Source organism: Tauraco erythrolophus, chromosome 1 (genome assembly GCF_009769465.1).
Source record: "Tauraco erythrolophus isolate bTauEry1 chromosome 1, bTauEry1.pri, whole genome shotgun sequence".
NCBI classification, from domain to species: Eukaryota; Metazoa; Chordata; class Aves; order Musophagiformes; family Musophagidae; genus Tauraco; species Tauraco erythrolophus.
Genome location: NC_141465.1, coordinates 41,917,239 through 41,941,037, shown reverse-complemented (window position 1 = coordinate 41,941,037; position 23,799 = coordinate 41,917,239). Strand labels below are relative to the sequence as shown.

General features: G+C 40.4%; 1 protein-coding gene across 1 annotated transcript in view; it reads right to left on the bottom strand.

Annotated features, from left to right (window-relative positions):
• The window catches only part of DMD (dystrophin), a 1,192,425-nt gene extending 1,169,076 nt beyond the window's left edge, over positions 1-23,349 (bottom strand). Inside the window, exon 1 of the mRNA XM_086608718.1 lies at positions 23,253-23,349. Coding sequence (XP_086464844.1) covers positions 23,253-23,349 — 97 coding nt within the window. The remainder of the gene's footprint in view (positions 1-23,252) is intronic.
• Positions 23,350-23,799: the final 450 nt, after the last annotated feature.

Below are 23,799 nucleotides of genomic sequence, written 5' to 3'. Positions count from 1 at the left end.
ACGTAGGCACAGTGCATGTGTGAACACGCAGCCCCATTTCCCCAGAAAGCTGTTCTCACAGCCACGCTCTTCCTACTCTCTCTCTGCCTCTCATTTTCCCCCTCTTCCCACAGTAATGAGATTTTAAGAGACACAAAATAACACAGTGGATGTTCTTATCTGAGTTCAGAAACTACGTGGCAACTTCTCTGGGAAAGCCATTTGACCTGAAACAGTCCTACGGGTCAGACTCATTCTGTTCAGAGGAGTTTGCCGGCAGGCAGCGGCAGCACTCCTGCTGCCGCTACCAGGGGACGGAGGAATGGAGCTCCAGAAAGTGATCCCGGTGGCACTTCCTGCTCGTGACCAGAGTCCCAGTGGAAGTGTCTGAAGCCAGGTGAGATCTGTCTCTCCCTCAGGTGTTTTCTTAGTGCATCTCTGACTTTTCTGTGCTGCTATGGCAGTGCTCCCTCTCCTCCCTCTCGGCAGAAGGTGGCCTGAGCTCTGCTGGAGGAGGATGCTTCTTGTCCCCAGCCCCTTCTGGCCAGATGTAATGCTCCTGTAACTCTTGGCCACAGGGCTGAGATGAAGCCATGACCCAAGAGAACCACAAAAATCCCCAAGACAAGGTATCAGCACGTATCCTCCCTGGTAGGCACCAGCATAGCTCAAACACCGAAATAACAATCAGCTAAAACAATCAGCAGCCCCCACCCTCTCCCCAGCATCCAGCCATTGCCACGAGAGCCGGAGCCAAACACGCTGAGCAAACATGGGGCTGCGGTGCTGCCACAGCCCCCTGCATCCCTGGAGAGGGCAGGTGATGGGGGAGGGCAGAAATCAGGCAGTCGCTGCTTGCAGGCTTCGTATTAAACTAAAAATCAGCCTCTCATTGCTGGCACTTTCAGAGCGGTGTTCATGATCTCTGTAGGGTGCCATTTTCATCTCTTCTTTGATGTGAGAAGGGTGGGAGTGATGGTGCATTAGAAACAGGAATGAAAGGGGCAGGTTAGGAATCATTAAGTAAGCTCCCTGTCTCTTAAAAAGGAAATGCTCTTGAATTTATTCAGCCACTCATCTCATCTGGACATATTAAAGTGAAGTACCTAGGAAGAGAAAGAAGCCTTGTGTGTTTCAGTCTCGCTTCACTTTCGAATATACACCTAGTGTTTCAGTAGCCTTCAGGTCTGACTGACTCAAGTAAGAGCTGTAGTTTAATTAACCATTACGGCTTTTATAGGGTGTAATTGGCCTCACATCTAGTTCATTAAAGCCACAGTAGAATCATTCTGACAGTCCAGCCGCGAGACAAGTTCACACAGAGCAGTTCAGCTCCCCGCACATTAAGTTGGCGGACATTCTCTGAACGGAGGAGATGAAGCAGTGCCAGCCATCTACTCCCTGTCAAGTGTGTATCCAGAAAAAAATTTCTAAAGAGAGATGACCAGGAGCAAATAGACAGTCTCCAACCTCATTACTCCCTATTCAGCTCAACATATGTCAAATGTTTGCACTAGGCAAACTGACATTTTAGCTTACCATTGGTCTACCCTGGAAACCTGGTATTTATAATGTAATCATTCTATATCTGGCCCCTGGAGCAGCTGCAGTTAAAGGAACAGGAGTTACTAAAGAGAAAGTCTCCATTTGGTGGCTAATTTTTAGGTGGAAGTCTTTTGAGACTCTTCTGTTACCTGAAATATTCACAAAATAGTTTTACTCTGCTGGGACTTTGGGGTAATCTGAAATAAAATACTTTTCCCTCTGACTTACAAGTGCTTGCAATTCACAGAGTTTAACAAGGCGTAGGCTTTTGTTTGGCTTGTGACATTTCCAGGTGCAGACTTCCCAGAAGGACATTCTGCCCATGGCTGGTAAAGTAACCTCTGCCTGAAGCTGCCTCTCCACCACTCTCACCTTCTTCTTCCTATTCCTCCTCTTCTGCTTCATCATATTTTTAGCTTTTCTTCACCCACCATCACCTCTCCCTCTTCTATTTTCTTCGGGTCATTTCCTCTTTTTATCTCACTTGTCATTAGGAGAAATTTCCAGTTCTCATCTCTGACAAGAACTAATTTTCAGGAATGACCTCCACTGGCCTTTGCAGTCAATGGACCTGTCTTTGAGTTAATCCACTTTTTTCTTAGTGCTGACAGGCAGAGCTCAAGGAAACTCGCTCTCTCGAGGTATATTGGCACGGTCTTTCCAAGGCAAATTCAAACCCCTGCTGTCTGCTCTCCAGGCACATGCAAACTTGTTCTGCCAATGCCCTGAGCCAAGTGCAACTTGCATAGTCCTGGTGAGTAGCTAAGCTATTAAACTACAAAGCCAGTTAAAAAAAAAACCAAAACAAAACAAAAACCCCAAACAACACACCACATGCACAAAAAAAGCTGTTAAAGCCAAGCTAAGCCTAGTAAGATCTATTACTTTATCACCGTGTTAGCATGCCCAGCTTTTAGTGCATCTGGAGCACGGTCAGAGTAAACAAATCTGCACTCAGAACACTGACAGAGGGAGCTCGTATCTGCCTGCAGAAGACAATATGGAAAGAGGCTGATGTGATTGGTGATAACCATGCTGAAGATCAACAGGGGCCTCAAAAGGCTATGGGGAGCCCAGAGGCTTGATGGCATATTAACAGGTCTTTTTCAAGTTTCCCCCCAAATAATATTTGTCTTAGCAGCAGAGGCTTGTGTCTGAAGAAATCTCTGACATTTAATGAAGGCTGCTGCATAACAATGCTCCTATCCTTTCCCCCCCAAAAAAAAAAATCAAAAAAAATCCCTTGATTAGTCTTGCCTGAAGTGAATAACCTGTCAGCTTCAATATCACACAATTCTTGCACTAATAAGATTTAAATCTCTTCTAGGAACTTGATGAGCTGCTTCTGTGTTAATGTGGCCCAACTCTGCAGAGAGTTTCACAGCTGAAACCTTGCTGAGGTGACACCCTCACTACCAAGAACATAATTTGGACAAGTATTTTTAAAACAGAAAGACTTCCCACACACATGCTTTAAGAGATGCTCAAAGGGCTCTGCTAACATTTTCAACCATCTTGAATGCTTACATAATTTTTGAACACATTTTGACCATTGTATCAAAGCACGCTACATTACATACTGTGTTATGACACAGTGAACATAAAAAAGACATGACAATTATTTGGACAATTGAGAGCATGAATAAAAAATGATTGCTGAATTGGATGCTGTACAGCTTATAGCTTCTGAGAAGAAAGCCTCTTTACAAACTCCATGAACCTAACTGTCTCAGCACAAAAATTTCTGCCTAAAAAACGTACGCACTGAAGTCAAAGCTCAGGGCATACACTGAGTTTTCAAATACTCAGGAGTTTTGCTGAATCAAGATTCAACATGAACTCTGAGCTGCAGCAAATAAACTTTGGTCTCAAAACTCCTTCAGGGCAGTAACCAGCATCAAAACAAATTCTAGGAAAAGGAAAGGAAACAATAGTGCAGTTAACTCTATTAGTCCTTAAGCTCTCAGAAATCAGTGAAATAATTTGCCGGTTTTTTTTCTTAAAGTAAGTTCCTAATCATTAGCAGAAGTACTAGTCAACAAAGCTGTATATTATAATAACAGTAATATGGACTTCTAGTTATTAATAAAATATTTTTAGATAATAATAATACTATAACTGTTAATGCATTTACATTACTTGAAACATGTATGCTAGGATGGTAAAATAAATTTAAAGATTCATGAATCAAGTCATGTCCAAAACAGACCATCCACACACCTCCCATCTTTCACTTTCCATTGTGACATGGAAAAAACAACGAACTGAAACAAAGATGCAGAGAGAGCAGTGGCCATCAGAAGTAAGCAAATACAGTGTCTCAAAAGGGATCATCTTCTGAAGCTGAAGGAAACTATTTCAAAAAGCCATTCTTCTACAATGAGTCGTAGCAGAAAGAAATTAAAAAAGCAATGGGTAATACATGGAAAGAAGTGAAAATATCAACGTAAGAGGCTTACCAGATTTGTCTGTGTGTGTATTAATGAAGTTCAGAAGTGTAAAGACTTGATTATACCTTAGAAGGTGGAGCGAATCTTAGGCTGAGGCACAGATCGACACTGGAAGTGGCCACAAAGACCATAGGGCTGTTAATCCAAGGCCAATAACTCAGGCATAACTTTCCCAAAAATAACATTTGTTTGTCTTTTTAGGAATTTTAATCTTCATTAAGAAATAGGAAAATTCAGATTTTCTGTAACCATAAACCCTTCTATTCCCTTCTTTCCTCAGAAGAAAACACAGTCAATGAAATGAGTTGTTTCTAATCTCTTCAATCAGTAACAGGTCACTGTTACTTGATGAAAAATTATTTTCAAGTTACAAAATCATGTCTCAAATACTAGGTCTTTAATATTACTATAATTTGAAGTGTTGTATGCCACCACAGCACCAAGTTCAAGAGTGGCAGAGTAGTGTATTTATGCACAGCTGAAGAGGAGGTGTAAGGCGCTACTCACTTTGTAACTGACACACAGTGAATGCAAGGGGAGGAGAAGTAATCCGCTCTAAAGGGACGGAAACCAGCGAAATACACATTTGTAAAATGAAGACAAACACTTAGGAAACGTACTCATGGAGAGATGACAGAAAAACATTGGCCGGGGACATGGAGAAATCATAGTCCTCAACAAACACATCAATTGACAAAGTCAATGAACGGATGAAGCCAAGCAAAGTCAAGCTAAAGATCAAGAATGGGAAGTTTTGTAGTGACAGGTAGCACAGGGTGCCAGCTGACTGAGCTGAAAGACTGAGAAAAGCTTTCAGCTACAGAAGCCGTATTTGTTTAGAAAGGGTGATTAACCGATGCAACCGCACTGCCAAGAGTAGTAATGCAGATTGCATTTGTTGATGTCTTCGTGGGTGTCTTTCGGAGAGCTGTGCTTTAGCCAAACAGAAGTTATCGGGATCAGCAAAGGGATACCTATGTGAAATGTAACAGTCTGTTGTTTACAGGAGGTCAGACTGAATGACCTAATGGTCCTCCCTCGTCTTAAACTCTCTGACTCACACAGAAAGGCCGACAGAACTCAGGAAAAGAACACAGTGCTGTCACAAGCCCCCTCCTTGCACTCATACTGCAGATCTGTGTGGCTCTCAACTCAGAAGGAGAAAGAAAAGAGTGTATTACAGAAGACAAAATCAGCACCAGAGATTCTCTGCAAATGTTGGTGCCTGGATGCTGAAGACTTGAAGCCAAGATTCCACAGCTTACTGAGATTACTAAAGGCTTCCCTTGAAGGGGAACACATAGAAGAGTTTTTATTTAGTTAAGAAAATGAATAAACATCACTGTGAAACTTCTCTCCATGTATAGAAGACATCACTGGAAAGTAACAGCAGGTATTTGTCAACAGCACTTCAGTGACACAGAGGACTGTATCAGCAAATACTTAGTAACTGTTCTGACTTCACCACCGTCATATCATTTTTCTTGCCTCCACAATTTAGGGAAAAGATAACAGTATTTTTCTTCACAAATTATACACATTTAGCCTAGTTTTGTGGCAGTCAACTACAGCTCAGACAAATCTGATCTTACCCCCTGGAAGAATTTTACTTATTTTTCACCAAGACAGAGCATGGCATACGATACCAATGAAACTCAGTTATACAGACAGACCGACCTGGAATATATGGCCTCTGAGAAATATCTCATTCACAATTAAGGCAGAAACCATGTTCTACAGCTCAAGTCAGTCTCCTATTTTCAGCATCGTTCAAAGACTTTTACCTATTTTCAGCATTAAAGCTATAGACTTTTCCCATAAAATATTATAAAAGAATAACTACCCATGCTACAAAGACAACATTAGGTTCTTGGAACATTTAGATTCTACAAATATTGCAGTGGCCTGTTGTGAGCTATGTATAGCTAGAAAAATCAGATTTCATCTGCCACTCTGTCAGGCTGCATTCCAAAGTCAGTTTATCACTGCAGCAAATACCAAGATATTTATCTTCCCTGGCTAGGTTAATCTTGTGTTCCGTAATTATCATGGCTGCCATAAACACATTCCATTCTGTTCCTGCATTTGTGAATGTTGCCAGTTTGGGGAGAAACTGAGCTTAAGGGGAGTCACTCTTCTTTACTTTCAACTGGAAGGCAACAGCAGAAATTAAAAACTATATTGCATCGGAGATGATATTTATTACTAGGCTTGTGATGATAGCTTTCCAGTTAATTTTTTAGCCTCAAACTACAATAAAATCATTACAAGATCACCACATTTAAAGTGCGCTAGGTAGGAAATGGATAAAGAGTACTACGAATATGGTTGATTGGTAGTATCTGTCTGTTTGTCAATGTGTGTGTGTACATAAACGCATTTTGATAAACTTTTCCACAGCAATTTCTTGGGATTTTTTTCTTCCCTTCTCATGTTTCCTTTGATCATCTGACACATCCTGAGGATGCAGCATGTTTCACGAGTCTGCAGGCCTGGAAACGTCGTCATCTCCCTGAGCAACATAGCTAAAGACCTTCCAGTTTCAGATTTGGCACTTTGGGAGCTGGCATGGCTCTCTTCACTGAACACTGTAGTTATACCCTAAAGCAGTTGAAAATATGGTGAGCCAGGGATCTTTCTTGGTAGATACACTGTCATTACTACTGCACATTATTAGCACTATTCCTACTAACATCTGCTCTCCTGCTGCTTTGAGTAGGAGAAGACAAATAGCACCTTTGTCCCTGCTTTCACTGACAACAACCATGCGAAATCTCAGGCTCAGAAATATGAGGAACCGGTATCCTTTTCTTGGTATACCAAAAAATCTCAGCCTTTCCCTTCCTGAATTCCTCTGTGTGCTGGTTCTGGTTGCGACTGAGTTAATTTTCTTCGTAGTAGCTAGTACGGGGCTGTGTTGGAAACAGTGTTGATAATACAGCCATGTTTTTCCTATTGCTGAGCAGTGCTTACACAGAATCAGGGCATTTTCCGCTTCTCACCCCACCCCACCAGTGAGTAGGCTGGGGGTGCACAGGAAGTTGGGAGGGGACACAGCTGGGACAGCTGACCCCAACTGACCAAAGGCATATTCCACATCATATAATGTCAGGCTCAGCATATAAAGCTGGGGAAGAAGGAAGACAGTGACACTTGGAGTGGTGGCATTTGTCTTCCCAAGTAACTGTTATGCATGGTGGAGTCCTGCTTTCCTGGAGATGGCTGAACATCTGCCTGCCAATGGGAAGAGGTGAACAGCTTCCTTGGTTTGCTTTGCTTGTACGTGCGGCCTTTACCTATTAAACTGTCTTTATCTCAACCCACGAGTTTTCTACTTTTACTGTTCTGATTCTTGCCCCATTCCACGGGGTGGGAGTGAGTGAGTGGCTGGGTGAGGCTTAGTTGCCAGCAGCGGTTAAACCAGGATGGTCTGAAATGGACAAACAGGTAAACTGGAGAGAGAGAGAAAACAGAGAAAGATGACGAGTGTGCCTGGGTACGCTGTAGCCTTCTGTATACTTGTCAAAGGCTGATCAAGATTAAAACCTTGAATTGCTCCTTGTCAAAAGCCAGAATACAACATGTGGAGATCTAATAAAAGATTGAAATGAAAGCTTTTATTTAGAAGGTTAAGCATATCCTTCAGTTCAGAGGATGCAAAAGTTGGAGCAAAAGCCAGACACAATGAAACCCAGGTTTTGGTTGTCATTAGCTTGCAGGAGCATGGTATCTCCCACCCCGCCACTTTAGAAGAATGAAGATGAAGAACATACGCTCCACCTAAACTTAGCAAATATGAGCTACATTTTATGATGTTAATGAAATCCAAGCACAGGCAAAAGCTGAACGATTTAGTAAGGCTCTAGCTAGTTTGTATTCACAGGGTCAGCAAAGGCATATGAAATAGGCACAAGAACCAATAGAGTTTCCAAATCTCATTCCTCTCCCTCTTTACACAGTATTCTAGAAGGAAACACGAAGACACAAAATCAGATGGAAATTCTTTTCCTCTGAGATTCATTTCTTCTGTGACCACTGGCTCACTAAACTTCCCTGTGCTATTTCCATTTCTGGAACAGGGTTAACAACGTACCTATCCATCTGTATATCATTATGCTCAAAATTCACCCATGTTTGCAAACCACCTGGAGTCCTTCACAGATGAAACTCCACTGTGTTGTGAAACACAATTATTTCATTAGAAGAGGGAATACACGTGCACATGCATAGGTTTTTTGATATCAATGATGGAATGGTTTGGGTTGAAGGGGACCTTAAAGATCACCTAGTTCCAGCTCTCCTGCCATGGGCAGAGACACCTTCCCCTAGATCAGGTTGCTCAAAGCCTCACCCAATCTGGCCTTGAACACTTCCAGAGATGGGGCACCTACAACTTCTCTGGGCAACCTGTTCCACTGCCTCACCACCCTCTGAGTGAAAAAAATCACTCTGGGTCATCTCTTTCCTTAGTTCAGTTTCCTGCTCCTACAAGGAGATTGAGACAGGCATAATCTGCTCACTTGCAGAGTGCTGGGGCTGTCACTGGAAAAGCAAAATGTGCTTAAGGAGCATCTCAGGTGGAGTGGATAAAGTCACCTTTGGCTTCTGCTGCAGAAGTGGCGATATGCCAAAGTGAAGTACAAACCCACAGCCACAAGCATCATTAGCATAAATGACAGCAGATTAAACTGAGAGAATATGCCACAGTGACCCACAGGTTCCCCTGCTGTACTAAAAATATCTATAAAGAAGCAGACAAGGTATCCTCCAAACATGGAAAAAAAATATTTAAGTTATTAGAGAAAGTAAATCCAAAGAAATCTTCTTTCTCTTATTTAAATCTTCTGTCGGTAACCTAAAAATGCGTAATTAAACAACTGCTTTTATGTGTGAGAATATGTATGCAAGCTCAAAATACAGCTACATGTTACTGAAGGACCAGACAATATGGTCAGGTAGAGATGTCTTTGCTGGAGACAGTCCTCCCACAGGGGTAGCTCCAGCCAGGATGTCCACAATTGCGGTGAGGGCTGACAAGGAGGAAGAGGTGGTTCAGGATGTAATAGAGAAGACACGAATCTGAAATAAATCCAAGAGCTAAGGAATTACTCATTTTCAACAATTATATTAATAACAGAGTGGGTTGGCTGTAGAGGTTGGTCGATGCTACATAACAGTAAACACTACCACAGCTATTGACTATGGCTGGGAGGCAATCCAGACCTTCCGTGTGCGTGCATTTCACATCCACTGGTTATTTTCCAGTTTAAGTATATCTGACAGAAGAGTCAATGTGATACATACAGTTCAAAGTGGCAGCAGCATACCTGTCCTGTTTGTTCATTTTGCATGGCTTGACTCTAATCTTGCACAACTTCAGGCAGGATGATGGTGGCATGCAAAACAGGTTGACGTGATGCATGAAATAGGTATGTCACTTTAGCTTTTATATGAGAGCTTCAACAGCCAGTTTCTTTTATGTCTCCGGACAATGATATGAGTTAAATTTAACATAAATGTTAACTACTGGCACCTTCGATCTTGAATATTACCTACAGGCATTATAAGACATTTTATAAAGACCATGGGACCCTTAAACAATTGATTTAGACAAGCCTCAAAAAGAGTGTTCCTGATTTTCGGTTTGTCGGCTGATTTTAAACAGTATCTTCTGTAACGTTGATCACAGAGGATAGAAGCCTACCATTTGGATGATGCCAAAGGGATGAAAAAAAGGTCAAATAAATGCTGAATAAACTGAGTTTGTCAGTTAAACCAAACTGGGATCTAAACGTACTTTCTGAAATTTTTCAATTGTGACTCTTTTTTCACCTCCCATCTACTGGCAATGAGTTCCAAAGACGAAACATATGGCATAAGAAGGGTTCTTCTTTTACCACTCTCAAGGCGTTGCATTTCAATTTCACTGGATATATTCTTGTTCTTGTATTTTAGGAGAACTTATAAAGGACAGAAACATACTTGCTCTATCATACTCACTGTAACATTGGTTCAAAAGGAGCAAGTCTAGGTATTCCACTATGAGTTTCTATAATTCTTTCAAGACAGAAGATGCAGAAAGTGAACTTACTGCTTCTACCACTTCAGAGGTAAGAACTTGGGATGAAACTTGGGATGGACTCAGGGGCTCTTCCTCTGTAAACACCAATCTCTTTTATGCTCTCAGACAGACCTAAACAGAGAGCATCGATTCCAAATGACGCACCTTGTGACGTTCAAACACTAAGCATGAGATGCAAGGCTGCTTCATAGTTTCACCTGTAACATTTTCATCAATCATATGCATGTGTTTCAGTGTGGCGTAGCATCTCCCTGTCTGGGAATGGTTTCCTGTCAATATTTTATCTCAGTTCACCTCCCTGCATACACACATGCAGCGTTTCCTAACAGTACAAAATCTGCATTCTGAGGACTGTTCTGCTAGAGGACATGTAATGCTCAGTGTTCAGAAACACAGAATAAAATACTTGAGTAGGTAAAAGGAAACAATTAATTATCTTAATTATTTTATTCAAGGTTTTTCTCTCTCCTCCTATCCACTCTCCTGAGGGGAAAAATCTCCATCACTCTCACGCTGTTTACTTTCCAGGGTTAACAACGTTTACTGTAATACTAAACTTCAGACTTGATCTTAAACGGCAGTAAATAGGATTACAAGAGAGCAAATCTTTGAGGGCTTGAATCTTCATTTTCTTGCTCTGAGCTGAATGCATGCACCATGACAGCACCATGCTGAGAATCACTCAAAATGCACAGAGACAGTCGTTTTCTAAATATACACAAAAATGGACCCCTTTGATGTGTTCTTTAGACCCAAGTAACTTTTCCACATATAACTTTTCTCTCCCTCTGTACTTATAAGGGGACTAATGTTCTTCAAATAATGATTACAAACAGGAATTAAACCAGTTTCATTTTAGGTGTGTCTCACCCTACCCTTCCTTCTCCTGCCAGGAAAAGAAATCTCTCACTTCTTCAGACCTTTTCTGGCTTAATTAAGTAGGTACTTAAAGCCCTACTTTATTCTTGAAATTGTAGTAGTACTAATATTAAGAATCAAAATGTTTGATAGTGAAACCTTGTAAGCAACGCAGTATCAAAAAAAAACTGAATGAACAAGCCAAAAATTAGGAAACTATGCTAATGGAAGAATGTGATTAATGAAATTAATCCTGCTTCATGTATAGATGAGCTTTCCTTTACCGAATTTTCAAGTTCCATAATAACTCACTGCATATCACTTATTTTGTTCTTGAGCAATGAAGCTCATTACTTACTACAAGGAATTGGACCATTCCAGTCTACTTGCAAGCATAATCAGCGAGATAAATGACTTACAGGTGCTAAGCATCATGCCACAGTGTACAAAGAAACATCACAGATCTTATCTGAAAATGCATCTGCAGTGAAGATTAACATTTTATTCCAGTAATGGGGTGGGGTAATTTAATTTCTTTGGTTACAAACAGAGAAAGTAATGCCAGGCTTCCATAAATAATCTTTGATTGGCCTCCAGAAGCAACAAATGAAGACATGAACCTGGTCCTCTCTAACCAGTTTTCTGACTCCTCCCAACTCCATTTCACTGAAGGCAGGAGAGAGATCCAAGCAAAGCCAGATTCCCATGGGTGTTTCCACTGAATGCTGACATTCACCTTGATGCCTAACCCTGTTCTCTAACTTACACATAAAGAAGCCAGAAATAACATCCATCTCACAAATTCGAGAAGAGTGGGCCAAAACCACTACTGTCCTGCTGAACAATCTGAAGATCAACCAGTAAATAAAAATGAATATCAATCTGCCTTGCTCTCAACAAAGGAATTGTGGTCCTTTGTATTTCCAAAGCCCTTTACATTTCCATTGTGCAGAGTTATGCTTCCTTTTTAAGGCCTACAAGCTCAATGACTAAAACAAGATTTTTCCCATTTTTCAGTGAAATCTTGGAAGAGGAACTCCAAGCAGTTTTCCAGACAGAAAGGAGCCTGGTGTTGTCAGACTGTCAATGTCTGAAGCTCAGAGAGCCAACAGTGGGAAACAAAGCTTTTTAATTCCAAGTCACAGGGTTGAAATCAGCAACGAATAAGATAAAATAATCCCAAAGTAACGCTCTCTGCACATAAATAATATCTTCTGACCTTTTACTCATCTCCCAAAATAAATATTATAAATATTATAAGTTTAAACCAGTTTGTCTTCAGATGTCATTCACAGAAGGTTCCAGTTGGGTGCTCCAACATGGCTCCTGAACATAACGAACCTCCAAACAGAACCTCTCCCACCTCCAATCACTCCTCATGCTTACAATTTCCTTTTTACAGAAAACACTTTTATTGAACAAATGGATTGTTTCAAACTTGGATCATGTGACCAACAGTGGAAAAGGAACACAAACTCCAGAATACATCCTGTGTCATGGCTTAATATAGCTGACAACTAAATGCCACGGAGCCACCCGCTCACACTACCCACCCTGGCTAACGGCGAAGAGAATTAAAGGGGAAAAGCAAAGGAGACTCGTGGGTTGAGATAAGCACAATTTAATAATTGAAATAAAATTTAAATAATTTAAAAATATAAACAATATATTAGAGTGATAATAATACATACAAACAAGTGAGTCACAACGTAATTGCTTGCAACTCACTGACCAACATCCAGCCCATCTTGGGATCCTGAAACAGAGATGTCCCAACACCACAATCCCAGAAAAGCAAGAGCCCCGAACAACGATCAGAAAAGAGGGAAAGACCCAAACTTCCTGGTCAATCCTCATCTATATACTGGTCATGACGTTGCACGATATGTAATATTCTATTGGCCAATTCGGATCTCAATCCTTAGTGTGAACTAGAATCCTAAGCTAGGAGTTTTGGGACCTTTGCTCCAGCCATGCTTCCCCCAGCCTGCTGTACACTTGCAAAACATGGGAAGCTGAAAAATCCTTGATCTCTCAGCACCAACTATAAACATCAGCATTGTCAACGTTCCTCTCATAACAAATCCCATACTAAATCCAAAACACAGCACTATTCTAGGTACTAAAAAGTACTAGGTACTCTGGTACTCTGTCTCAGCCGAAACCAAGACATGCTGTTATGGTAGACATCTTTCAATATCCTGCAAATGACAGCTTGCTCTTCCTTCATCTGCTAGTAGCCCAGTAAAACATTTGTTAAAACCTTGTCAACCTGAAGCCACAATGTATTTTCTCTTCACTGATTATCTCAGAATGACAAAACAACCCAAATGCTGTAATGCCTGATTGTTTTTTTTAACTCCACTAGAAACAATAGATAATATCTGTACAACCAGTGTGTTGTGAAATGCCACAAACACCCATTTAAGTAGTACTTCTTTGGGTTTTTTCCCTTTTTTTTTTTTTTAAGGAAATAAACTACTTTTTCTGTGATTGTGGCCTATATTTTCAGTAATTTTTTTTCCTCTCTTCTTTTAACCCTTTCAAATGGGCAGCCTGTCACAGTCACAGGCTGTAACCAATTTTTGCAGCAAATCTCCTTCAATTTTAAGTAGATAAAAGCAAGGACATACCCTTGGAACTGGTTAAAACTCACATTTCGGTCATGTTACAAGTACAGACAATGAAAAATTTTGATACATGCAATCTCTCTCAGGTACACAAAAACATTAGCAAAGCCAAGGTACTCTTGATGTCGCCCAAATGTAATTCCTTGTGCTTCTGCTCTTAGTTCAGATGCACACAATTTACAGTGGCTTTAAACTACTAATAACGCCCTTTTCACAATGTATTTTCATCTGTCTTTTTAGGGCAAGTTCAGAATAAGTACCTCTGGAGTGACTCACTGCTTCAAACAGAGAGAGGTTTCATTTTACAACCTTTCTTTTTTTACCAAGTATCAGCTGTGGTCCACACCCATCCATTTTAGTACCAGTTATCCCTAAAAATGACTGACCTTGAGTCATTACCTCCTGACAATTTGGAAAGCTCACTTGGAATAATCCTGTTAAATCTCAGTGTGGTGGGTTGACCTTAGCCAGCAGTCAGACACACATACAGCCACTCTCTCACTCCCCCTCCTCAGCAGGATAGAGGGGAAAATATGACAAAAAAAGCTCTTGGGTTGATATAAAGACAGAGAGATCACTTAATTACTGTTATGGGGAAAACAGGCTCAATTTGGAGAAAAATAATTTAACTTATTGCCAATTAAAGTAGATTTGGATAGTGAGAAACAAGGACAAAAAGATTGAAATAACACCTGCCCCCCACGCCTCATTTTTCCATTCCATTCCTACACTACCAAGTCCTCCCCCATCACCCCCACCCCTAGGGACGCAGGGGTATGGAGAATGGAGGCTGTCATATCAGTTCACACCAGCTCCTCTCCTGCTCCTTCCTCCTCACACTTTTCCCATGTCAGCGTGAGTCCTCCCAGGGGCCACAGTCCTCCAGGAAACATCTGCTTCTGTGTGGGCTCGCAATGACCTGCAGCTTCCTTTAGGGCACATCCACCTGCTCCAGCGTGGAGTCCTCCATGGATTGCAATGTGGGTATCTGTTCCAGCACAGTCTTCTCCAGGGACAGCAAAAGAATATCTGCTCAAGCACCTGGAGCACCTCCTCCCCTTGTTCTTCTCTGACTTTGGTCTTCCCCCTGCTTTTTCACACTTTTTTCCCCTCACTCGCAGGACAGTGCTTTTACCTTCTTTAGACAGGCTTTCTCCAAGGTGCCACCGTCTTGGCTGAGGGGCTCAGCTGTGCCCTGCAGTGGAACCAGATGGAACCGGCTGTGTCAAGCATAGGGCAATCCCTTGCCTCTTCTCATGGAGGCCACCCCTGCAGCCCCTTCCCCCCAGCTCCCCTCCAATCTTGCCACCTACACCCAGCGCAGTCATGTGGGAAACAGGCATCAGCACCCCTAAAACCACTCTCTGTTGTTCTTGCTCTGCCTCTCCAGGGGAGCACTGACACAAGCAAGGCTAGTGCTTGCCAGTCCCATACCTATACTGGGGGTACAAAAAATTGCTTTTCCAGTTTTGTCAATGTAGATCTGTCCAGCAGTATCAATATCGGTTACTGTTTTCTTTAAACTCACTTGAGAGAGCTGAGACCAAATAAAATCCCAGAGTACAAAATAGGAGTGACGATTTCAGCATTGATACACCGCACCTCAATAGTTTTATTGTGCTTTCTATGTTTCTACAAATCCCAGGGCAAGGTGTTAAACTAGAAAACCATGCTGCAACACAAAGCAAATACCTGGGTTTTTCTCTCCTGAATTATAATAACACATACAGCTGTCCTGAGATGGTTGTTCACTCAGGTAAAACCTGTCCTGTTCTGACCTGGCAGATATCAACGAGTTGTGTGAAGTACCAGCAGAGTTCATCCTCTAAATTGACACCTCTGCCTTTCCCACATCTAACAGATTAGTTGACATTTTCTCTCTTTCATATGTTTTTTCCCTCTCTCTCAATTTCAGTGTTTCTACTGAGGTACAACCTATGAAAGATTCCCAAGGACATACCTATCTCTGGCTCACACAGAAGCTGCAACAACTAATATGGGTACCTCTGCGTTTCCATGGCATCTCAGAAACATCAATGGGTAGTTCTTCTCTGTGAAATACAATTACCATTCAGTGGAAAATCCTCAAGTTGTGTGTCAGTACCAAGAAGGCCACAAAATGCAATCCCTTTTCTACTTAGGGTACGTTACAGCTTTGCAGCTGGTCAAGGTTTGCAGCTGTTATTCTGCATCTGTTTTGAGGATATAAAGCAGACCCTTCACAGTAATTACATATCATTCCCTAGAGCAAAGAAGTCACTCCTCTCCATGCTTTGTCAGTGTCACTTACGTTGTTGTCATACAATAAATAATAAAATATTCACATTAAGTAACAATAAATTAATAAGCTTTCTAGACCCCAGGCTTAGCGGATTTAAGAAACTATGTAATACATCTAGCACGACAGGGCTGCCTGGGCTGCTGTTTATTCCATAGGTCAGCCAGGTCACATAGAATTTGATACTAAATACCAATTTCACAAAGGACTCTTGCAAAATTTGTTTGCATGTTTCCAGAGGAAAAATCTTAATAGATACTCTTCAGCAACATACAGTTTCCCTGAACTTATGGGACCTTTATTATCTACACTAACACTTTGACTAATGCTGATGATTAGAAGTCACATTTGGGCCCATATAGTTTAACAGTGCCTATAAGAAAGGTGTGAGGTTAGGTATTATTACAGACAATTGGGTATTACTTGCTTTAAAGCATTTTTAACTCATTAAAAGAACTTAACAGACATTAAATTGTAGCTTCTTTGAAGGAAGCAAACCTTATTTGACCTTTCGCATTCTGAAGGCAGATGATGGTGCCAGTTTTGGTTTGCACACAATGCCAAGTTACAGGCAATCTGAATTTCTGCCTTCTATAAGCTTAAGATCCTCCTCATAACCTTAACTGTCTTAGGATTTGTTTGATCTTGGTTCAGGTGGCATCATAACTGATAACTTATCTAATCCTCATTATTTCTGAAGTTTTGAAAAACAACAGAACCTGGAAATAATGTAGTTAGTTACTGGGATTTACCAACATCTGTGACATGCTTTTTGTTCTTGGCTTCTGAGGAAATATCTGAAGAGACACATGCATACAAAGATTTAATCATAGGATCAACTAGGCTGGCAATTCATTTCACTGTCTTTGAAATGTTTTGCTAAGTACCAAACTCCTTCATAAGAAAAAAAAATCCCTTGTGCTTTTCAGTAGTCTAAAACAAGGCCTCTTAGACATGAGAAGTCAGTAAATTTTACTATTAGTCTGAGAGTCCTCACAGACATTAAACCACAAACTTCTTGAAATTCTTAACAATCGTAATTTCAATCTTCAGTCACCAAATATTTCAATGGCACCAAAATTATTTCACCAAAGCATCCATCCTAAAAGATTCCATTCATTATGGAAAATATAAATATAAGTTTTCATGTATATGCAGTTATTTAATACCTTTACTTTTCTGCCTTGCTATCAAACCTGATTCAGGGCTTGCAAACATTACTGAAGACAATAGGTTGCATTTTTCAGTGTTTGCAGTTCTTGTCTCATACCGGACCAACGGCAAATGAAAAGCAGCCTGGGCCTGCAAAGTGAAAAGTCTAGTCTTTGACAAAACACTTCATTTAAACAAAAACGCAAATATTCCAGCATGCCCTTTGAAAAAGTGATGTTTGAACCTATGGAATGTTCATTAAATACCTTTTGGAATCATTAGTATCAAATTACAGAGAAGTGCCCACTATAGATGGTATTTTGAAACACGAGGAGTTAAAAGACGTGTTAAACACAAGCATACTGTGGGAACATATAAATGGTTTTCCTAAAAGAAAAAGACAAAATGATGAACCTTTTCCCAATATCTTTGCATTATTTGTTGCAAAAACATGTGACTGTCATAATGGCTATATAAAAATAACAGGCTGCTCATGAAAAGAAAGTATAGAGAAAACAGCATGTAGTGGTTTTATTTAGTGTGGCTTTTAAGTTTCAGGGAAACAGATCAATATAAGTGATCAGGAGAGAATGCTAAAAGTTGACCCCATAAAAGAAATTCTGCATGCTCTTTATTCCTAAGTGTCAGAAGGACACAGAAAGAGGAGAAGGTGAAAGTAGGTATAGATTAAGAAAACACAAGTTTCAAGTAGCTTAGTTTTTGTTCAAATTTTGCTTTAACTTTTTCTGATCTACCTTTTTCCCCCCAGTTGTGCCAAGTCACGGGTGGGAGGGAGGGAAGGCGGGGGGGGGGGGGGGGGGGGGGGGGGGGGGAAGAAGAAAGAAGTCTTTCTCAGCATCGGTCAAAACCGAAATTCTCTCTGACCATTTCAGCCTCTTGAGTTTCTGTATCATCACGTAAGTCAGAGTACTGGTTGTGCTATGTGCAATATCTTTAGGGATATGCAAATGAAAGAAACACCTTGTAAAGAACAGCGTTGTAACGTAAAACACTGAGCTGGGTAACTCGAGGATACTAATGAAAAACACTGTGTGCCTAATCTTGATGTACTCTTCTGATTTTCCTTTTTGAAGATTAAGATTTGTTCTAAAGATAACAAAAACTAAAGAAACTGCAGTGCAGATGGATGTTCCTGATTTTTGTAAACAGTTGCACCTTGCATCCTTATCCTGATCCACAGGTGCTCAGATCATCAAGGAAAAGTTTTGTGTGGTTTTCGTTTGTTTTTTGGTTTTTTTGTTTTTTTTTTAAGATACAAGCAAATTCATTATTACTCAATATTTCTCCCATTTCTGGTAGAGCTCTGGTTTCCCTTCTTTCACCTCTCCATTTCAGCTCTCCCTCTTTCATGACTGCATCCCTGGGTGTATCATGTCCAGGACATTTCTGCAAGGACTCGCAACAGCTGCATTCATAACCTCAGTTCTGCAGTGAATCACTTGGACATTTTGGAGCTAGTGGTACAGAGTAGAGGAGATGCAAGACCGCTTGTACCTTGTAGTTTAAGAAGGAGATGGGCTATATCCACCCACTAAGGCATGCAGTGGAGCAGCAAGCTTAAGTCTTTCTTGCTATTTCCAATTCAAATACAGTAATCTTCTGGTCTCATTTCACCAGGATGAGAAGAGGAAGCAAGAAAATACCATCCTTCAGAAAATTCTCACACTTTTCTCTGGATGTCTTTACTGACCAAAGTCCAGCAGCTGTTTGGATAGATGGGTCTTTCCCCTGTCCGTCACTCCTTCCAGCATCACACAGAAAGTTAACATGGTGCTTAGCAACAACCAGCAGCTTCTGAAAATCTCAGTATTTCCTATGGAGATTAAAACTATATAATTTCAGGGTGGTTTCAGGTGGTTTAATCCTCCGTGAAAAAAAAAAAACAAACAAAACACTAGTCTGGGGTGGAGAGAAAGGATATCCTTTAGCATTTATTATCAAATACAACCCCACCAAATTGTTAGCAATTCTGATTCTGTTACACAGTAAAAATAAATAAAAAAAAAACACAGAGTTTGAACACTGGCTCTCAAAGGACAAAAATATTTCCTCCTTTGCTAATAGACTTAGTTTATTAATACATTTTAATTACGTGTAATATTTCTTTATGGAAAGGTTTTTGGCAGTGCACAACCAGATGCTTGGTAATATCCCTTAGACAAGCTTGGCTCCCACATCTGCCTTCCCTCATGCATTTTTTGCAAGGTGATTACCATCCATTTATCAAATGACTGTCTCATGGAATACCTGAAGCCCTTTCATTCCTCATTCTACATGTAGCATTTCCTCCTCCTGCCCTCCTGCTCGTTTCAGTGGATTTTAAAATGGACAGATATTAGTGACAGAGAGAAGGAGTAGTACATCTCTCCTTCTCCTGGCTCAGCTTCTCATGAACCTTGCCTGAGATAGTCAGACACTTTCCCACACCATGGGTATTTCTAATCCAGAATTTCCACCTTGTTCAGCAGAAACCACAAGCTGAGTCAAGCAGCAGCTGACCAGTGTCAGAAAGCCAAGAGCTACCGCACTACACACATCTTTCTGTGCTCACAAGTATCATTCAGAACACGTCAGGATGAGCTCCTGGGGTGCCAGCAGACAAAGCTGTACAGGAAGCAAATGTGGAAGTAATAATACTCTAACACATTTCAAAGATCTTGTTTCTGGTTAAGCCTATCCATTAAAACTTTTTTAAAAAATAATAATCATAGCCTAGCCTCAATAAAATACTGAATGATCTTGTAAAACTAATAAACTTTTTCTCCACCATAGCTGATCTCCTCACATGCTTGTACTGTTGAGCATCAACTGGACAGCTCATAACCAAAAAGGTCTCTTCAGGTTGATAATGCAGCACTGCTTTCTTGCAAGACTTTTCCAACAAGCAATAGGTCCAAGCACAACTAGGTTTTGTCTAGCACGTTTTCAGGACCATTCTAACTCACATGTCCAGCTCAGTGCTAAAATTTCAAGTTTCTACGGACAACATTCAAAAAGGTCCATCTCCAGTCTCCTAAACTTTGTTACTCCTGGAGCATCGGGCAGCTATTATTTCCCTCCTAGGCAAGTTTTCCTCACTGACTTGAGCATCTCCCTACCCAAATTCCCTTTTACTGCAGTAAGAACAAGACATTGACTGAACTTGCAAGTGATTCACTCAACAGATGTTGATGGGAATTATCATTGCTCTACCAGACTGCTCCAGCTCATATCCTTAATCTCTATTTTTGCCTGTCCCTTTCCCTGTGCTCATCTCATGCTTCTTATTTATTTCCTGTTTTCCCTCTTCAGTTCATGTACTTAAGTACCAGCATATATCTCAATTTCTCTGTCGTCTTTGTTGAACTAATATATGTACTATATCTGTGGTACATATCTGTAAATCTGTAGGGAAGTGAGTGCGTGTTTGTGTTGTCACACTGCCTAGGACTACAGATCTCTTACCTGTGACTAGGATTAATAACCAGAACAATGTGAAAGAGCACATACAACCATTTTCCACCTCAGTCAATAAACAATCCTTTACATTTTTCTTAATTATGGCTGGGCAACATGTAAATGACAACTTCCTGTGCCCTTGCACACCTTTTAGATAACCCTTCCAAGAAGAGATTTGAAAATATCAATCCCACATCTAAATATAAATTGAAGATGTCATCTCTATAAATTAATTCAGGAAGATAGAATGGAAAGAGGATTATATGCAAGGACGAGAGAAAAATCTATGTGCATCAGGCTAAAGACAGACAGACACACAATTGGATATCTGCATGTATCTGTGGTGGGAACATCTGCTGGCTCTTATTGCTGCTTCTCTCTTTTCTTCTATTTCCGTTCTTTTGCCTCCCAGCCGTCTTTGTTGAATGTAAATGCTTTTTCCTTATTATTATTTCTCATCTTTGATTGCTAGCTTGTAAAATAATAAAAGGAAAGGAAAATGGGGATATTGTTTCCTCTGACCCCACCAGATCTAGAATTTCATGGCTTAAGTCCAACTCACTGCTTAACATTTTAAATTGTTATTTTTAATAATAATCATTACATACAGGGGCTTGCTCATTAGACAGGCCTGTATTACTGTAGCTCTATTTATAATCAACAGCTAGCTCCACCTAGTGTCGTCTTAATTCACCAGCGAAACAGAAAGCTGAAACCAAATACTATAGATAAAACAGAAGCAAACTATAAAATCTCTTGTCAGCTGGATGATGGCCACAGACAGCATGCACTTACGATTACCAGTGTCACAAGGAAAAGACCATTTTAAGTAACTGCTGCATGATGATAGCCAGCTAGCACTCTTGAGACAGGGAGCGACTAGCAGCTTCGGGAGTATAAATATAATACATGCAATATAAAACAGTTTTACTGCTACCCTGAAAAGGTGAATGGCACTTAAGCTGTTTATTCGGGTTATTCTCTCTATGGTTTCAGCGTCATCAACAAAGACAAACCATTGTTAAATTTAACAGAACTTCACTGAAATAGAATAACATTTTTTTTTATTGTCATCAAAACTACAGAACTATTTTTGGCTATATAAAACTCATAGTGCTCCTCTCCTTTAATAAGTACATCTCCCCTCTCAGCAGTTACAAAATAATTTAAAATGCCTCTCAGAGGTGATCAAAGCAGGGAAATGCCCAAACTAGCTAACAGTATATCTGTTTTACTGATCTCTACCTTCAAACTTCTAAAGGCTGGTTCACTGCTGTATATCTAGAAACATCTATCTTTCTAAAACTGTTACAGTTTTAGTCAGCAACATTTAGTGTTTAATAGCCTGATCCCCTTTTGACAAGACTACATAGAGTACAGCCAGCAAAGTCATTTAAAATAAAGGCAAAAAAGTGGATATCCAGCATGACAAGACATTTCTTGATCATCACCCTGGAAAAAGTGATAGACCTAATGATGAAGGGAGTCTACACGAAAAGAAAGCATTTTATAAGTCAAAATAACCCAAATAATTTAACATAATCATGTCCTGTGAACTATCGAGCACTATTTGAATGGTTGTTGGACCTCTGAAGAGGAAGGAAAGAGAAGTCCTGCATTATATTTAGAAAACACCACTTTTACTTCTGAGATTGAGGGCGACCCACTCCGATAGAGCTGACGTCTGTTTTAAACCTGTTCAGATCACCTGTTCGGAGCTGCTTAGCAGTTTCACCCTAGTGGTGATAAAATACATTTCAACATATACAGTATACACTTAATGACTGCTCACCATGACAGAGAGAAAGTATATACGTTGTGAGGGAGGGTGGGAGGCAGACAGGTGGAAGGAACATATATTAAGATGATACGTACACCAAAGCAAGCACTTTTAAATTTTCTCAAACTTTCTCAAAATAGTGAGTCGAAAGTTATACTTGTGACTCATCTAAAGTATTCACAGCTAAATTCAATGATTATATGAAAACCTCACTGCCACATGGAATATGATTTTAATAAAATGCACATGAAAATGCTCGCTGATGTTTCAAAAATAAAAGAATACTTCAGTTCTCAATAATTTAGCAGTTACTGTCATTTCTCATTAACAGCTTTCAAAATCCTATCTGAAACAAGCTGATACAGAGAAATTAAGAGCAGTAATCAAGCGAGAAATGATAGACCAGCTGGGTAGGCATCAAGTTGGCAAAACGTGAATACAGTTCAATAGCTGAAACAGATGCTGGAGTTGTTGAGAAACCCTGCAGGAGATATTGATGTATTTTCTTTACATAATACCGAACAACCAAATAAATGTCAAGAGCTAAAAACTGATGGGAAATAAAACCTGTCAGGAAAAACTAACTATAAAGCAGGGACTTGCAATAATATCTTTTCATTAAATCAAAACATTCAGTACATGCATCTTCATTTCCTCGGGATTCCTGAATATGCCAATACATCAATCAGACCTTGCTAGTGAATCAGAGGGAGCCTTTCCTAGTCTTGTTTCACATTTGTTTGTTTCTATCTACCTGAGGCTTCACAGACTTAGAAAATACTTTATACAGTCTCATCCTAACACAACACTCTCTTTCAAGCAAGCGATTCCCCAGGCTTGGAGGCGAACAGTAAAGAAAGGGTAACACAAACATAAATGAAACTGCAAAATCCATTTCGCACGAGGAATGTTGTTTTCAGAGTTTCAAGACCTCAGCAACAAATCCTCTGCCATCGGCAGCAGCTCGTTCTAGCATATGCTTTGTCATGGTCAGTTTCTAATTACATTCATAATGACACAATAGCTTTGATAATCCTACCTTCCATGCCAGCTGCTTTTCTTGTCACTCCATCATGCCAATAAGTTGGCTGCCGTAACAAATCAAGATAGTGCAAAACAGCATCTTTCCCCTGCATCTGTCATCTTCCTGAAAGCATTCTATTACTGCCGACTGCTGGGAACCAGAAAGTCTATTTGAATTCCAGCAGCTCCCCTCTTGCATGATTCAAGTTAGGTTAGGTGGGCATGCCTAACATGATTCTCTCCATCATTTATTATGCAGCTGCTACACCGTCGGTGTGGTAACCACTCTGACTTTATCTGATACGTCAGTCTTGCAAACCTCTACCTCCCTGCAAACACATGAGCCACAGAAGCATCTTGCATTTAATGAGCATTTTCTCTGCCTAAAGAGAGTGCATCTGCAAATCTGTTTCAAATCCTGCTGCTCGCATTGTCCTCTAAGGCTGATGCAAACGTTTGAAGATTTTTTTTTTTGTTCTTGCAGTTCATCTCTTCAGAAAGCACGGTTCTTCACGCACGCTTGAATTATTCACACTTCAGCTAAATGTTTGCTGATTTGTGTC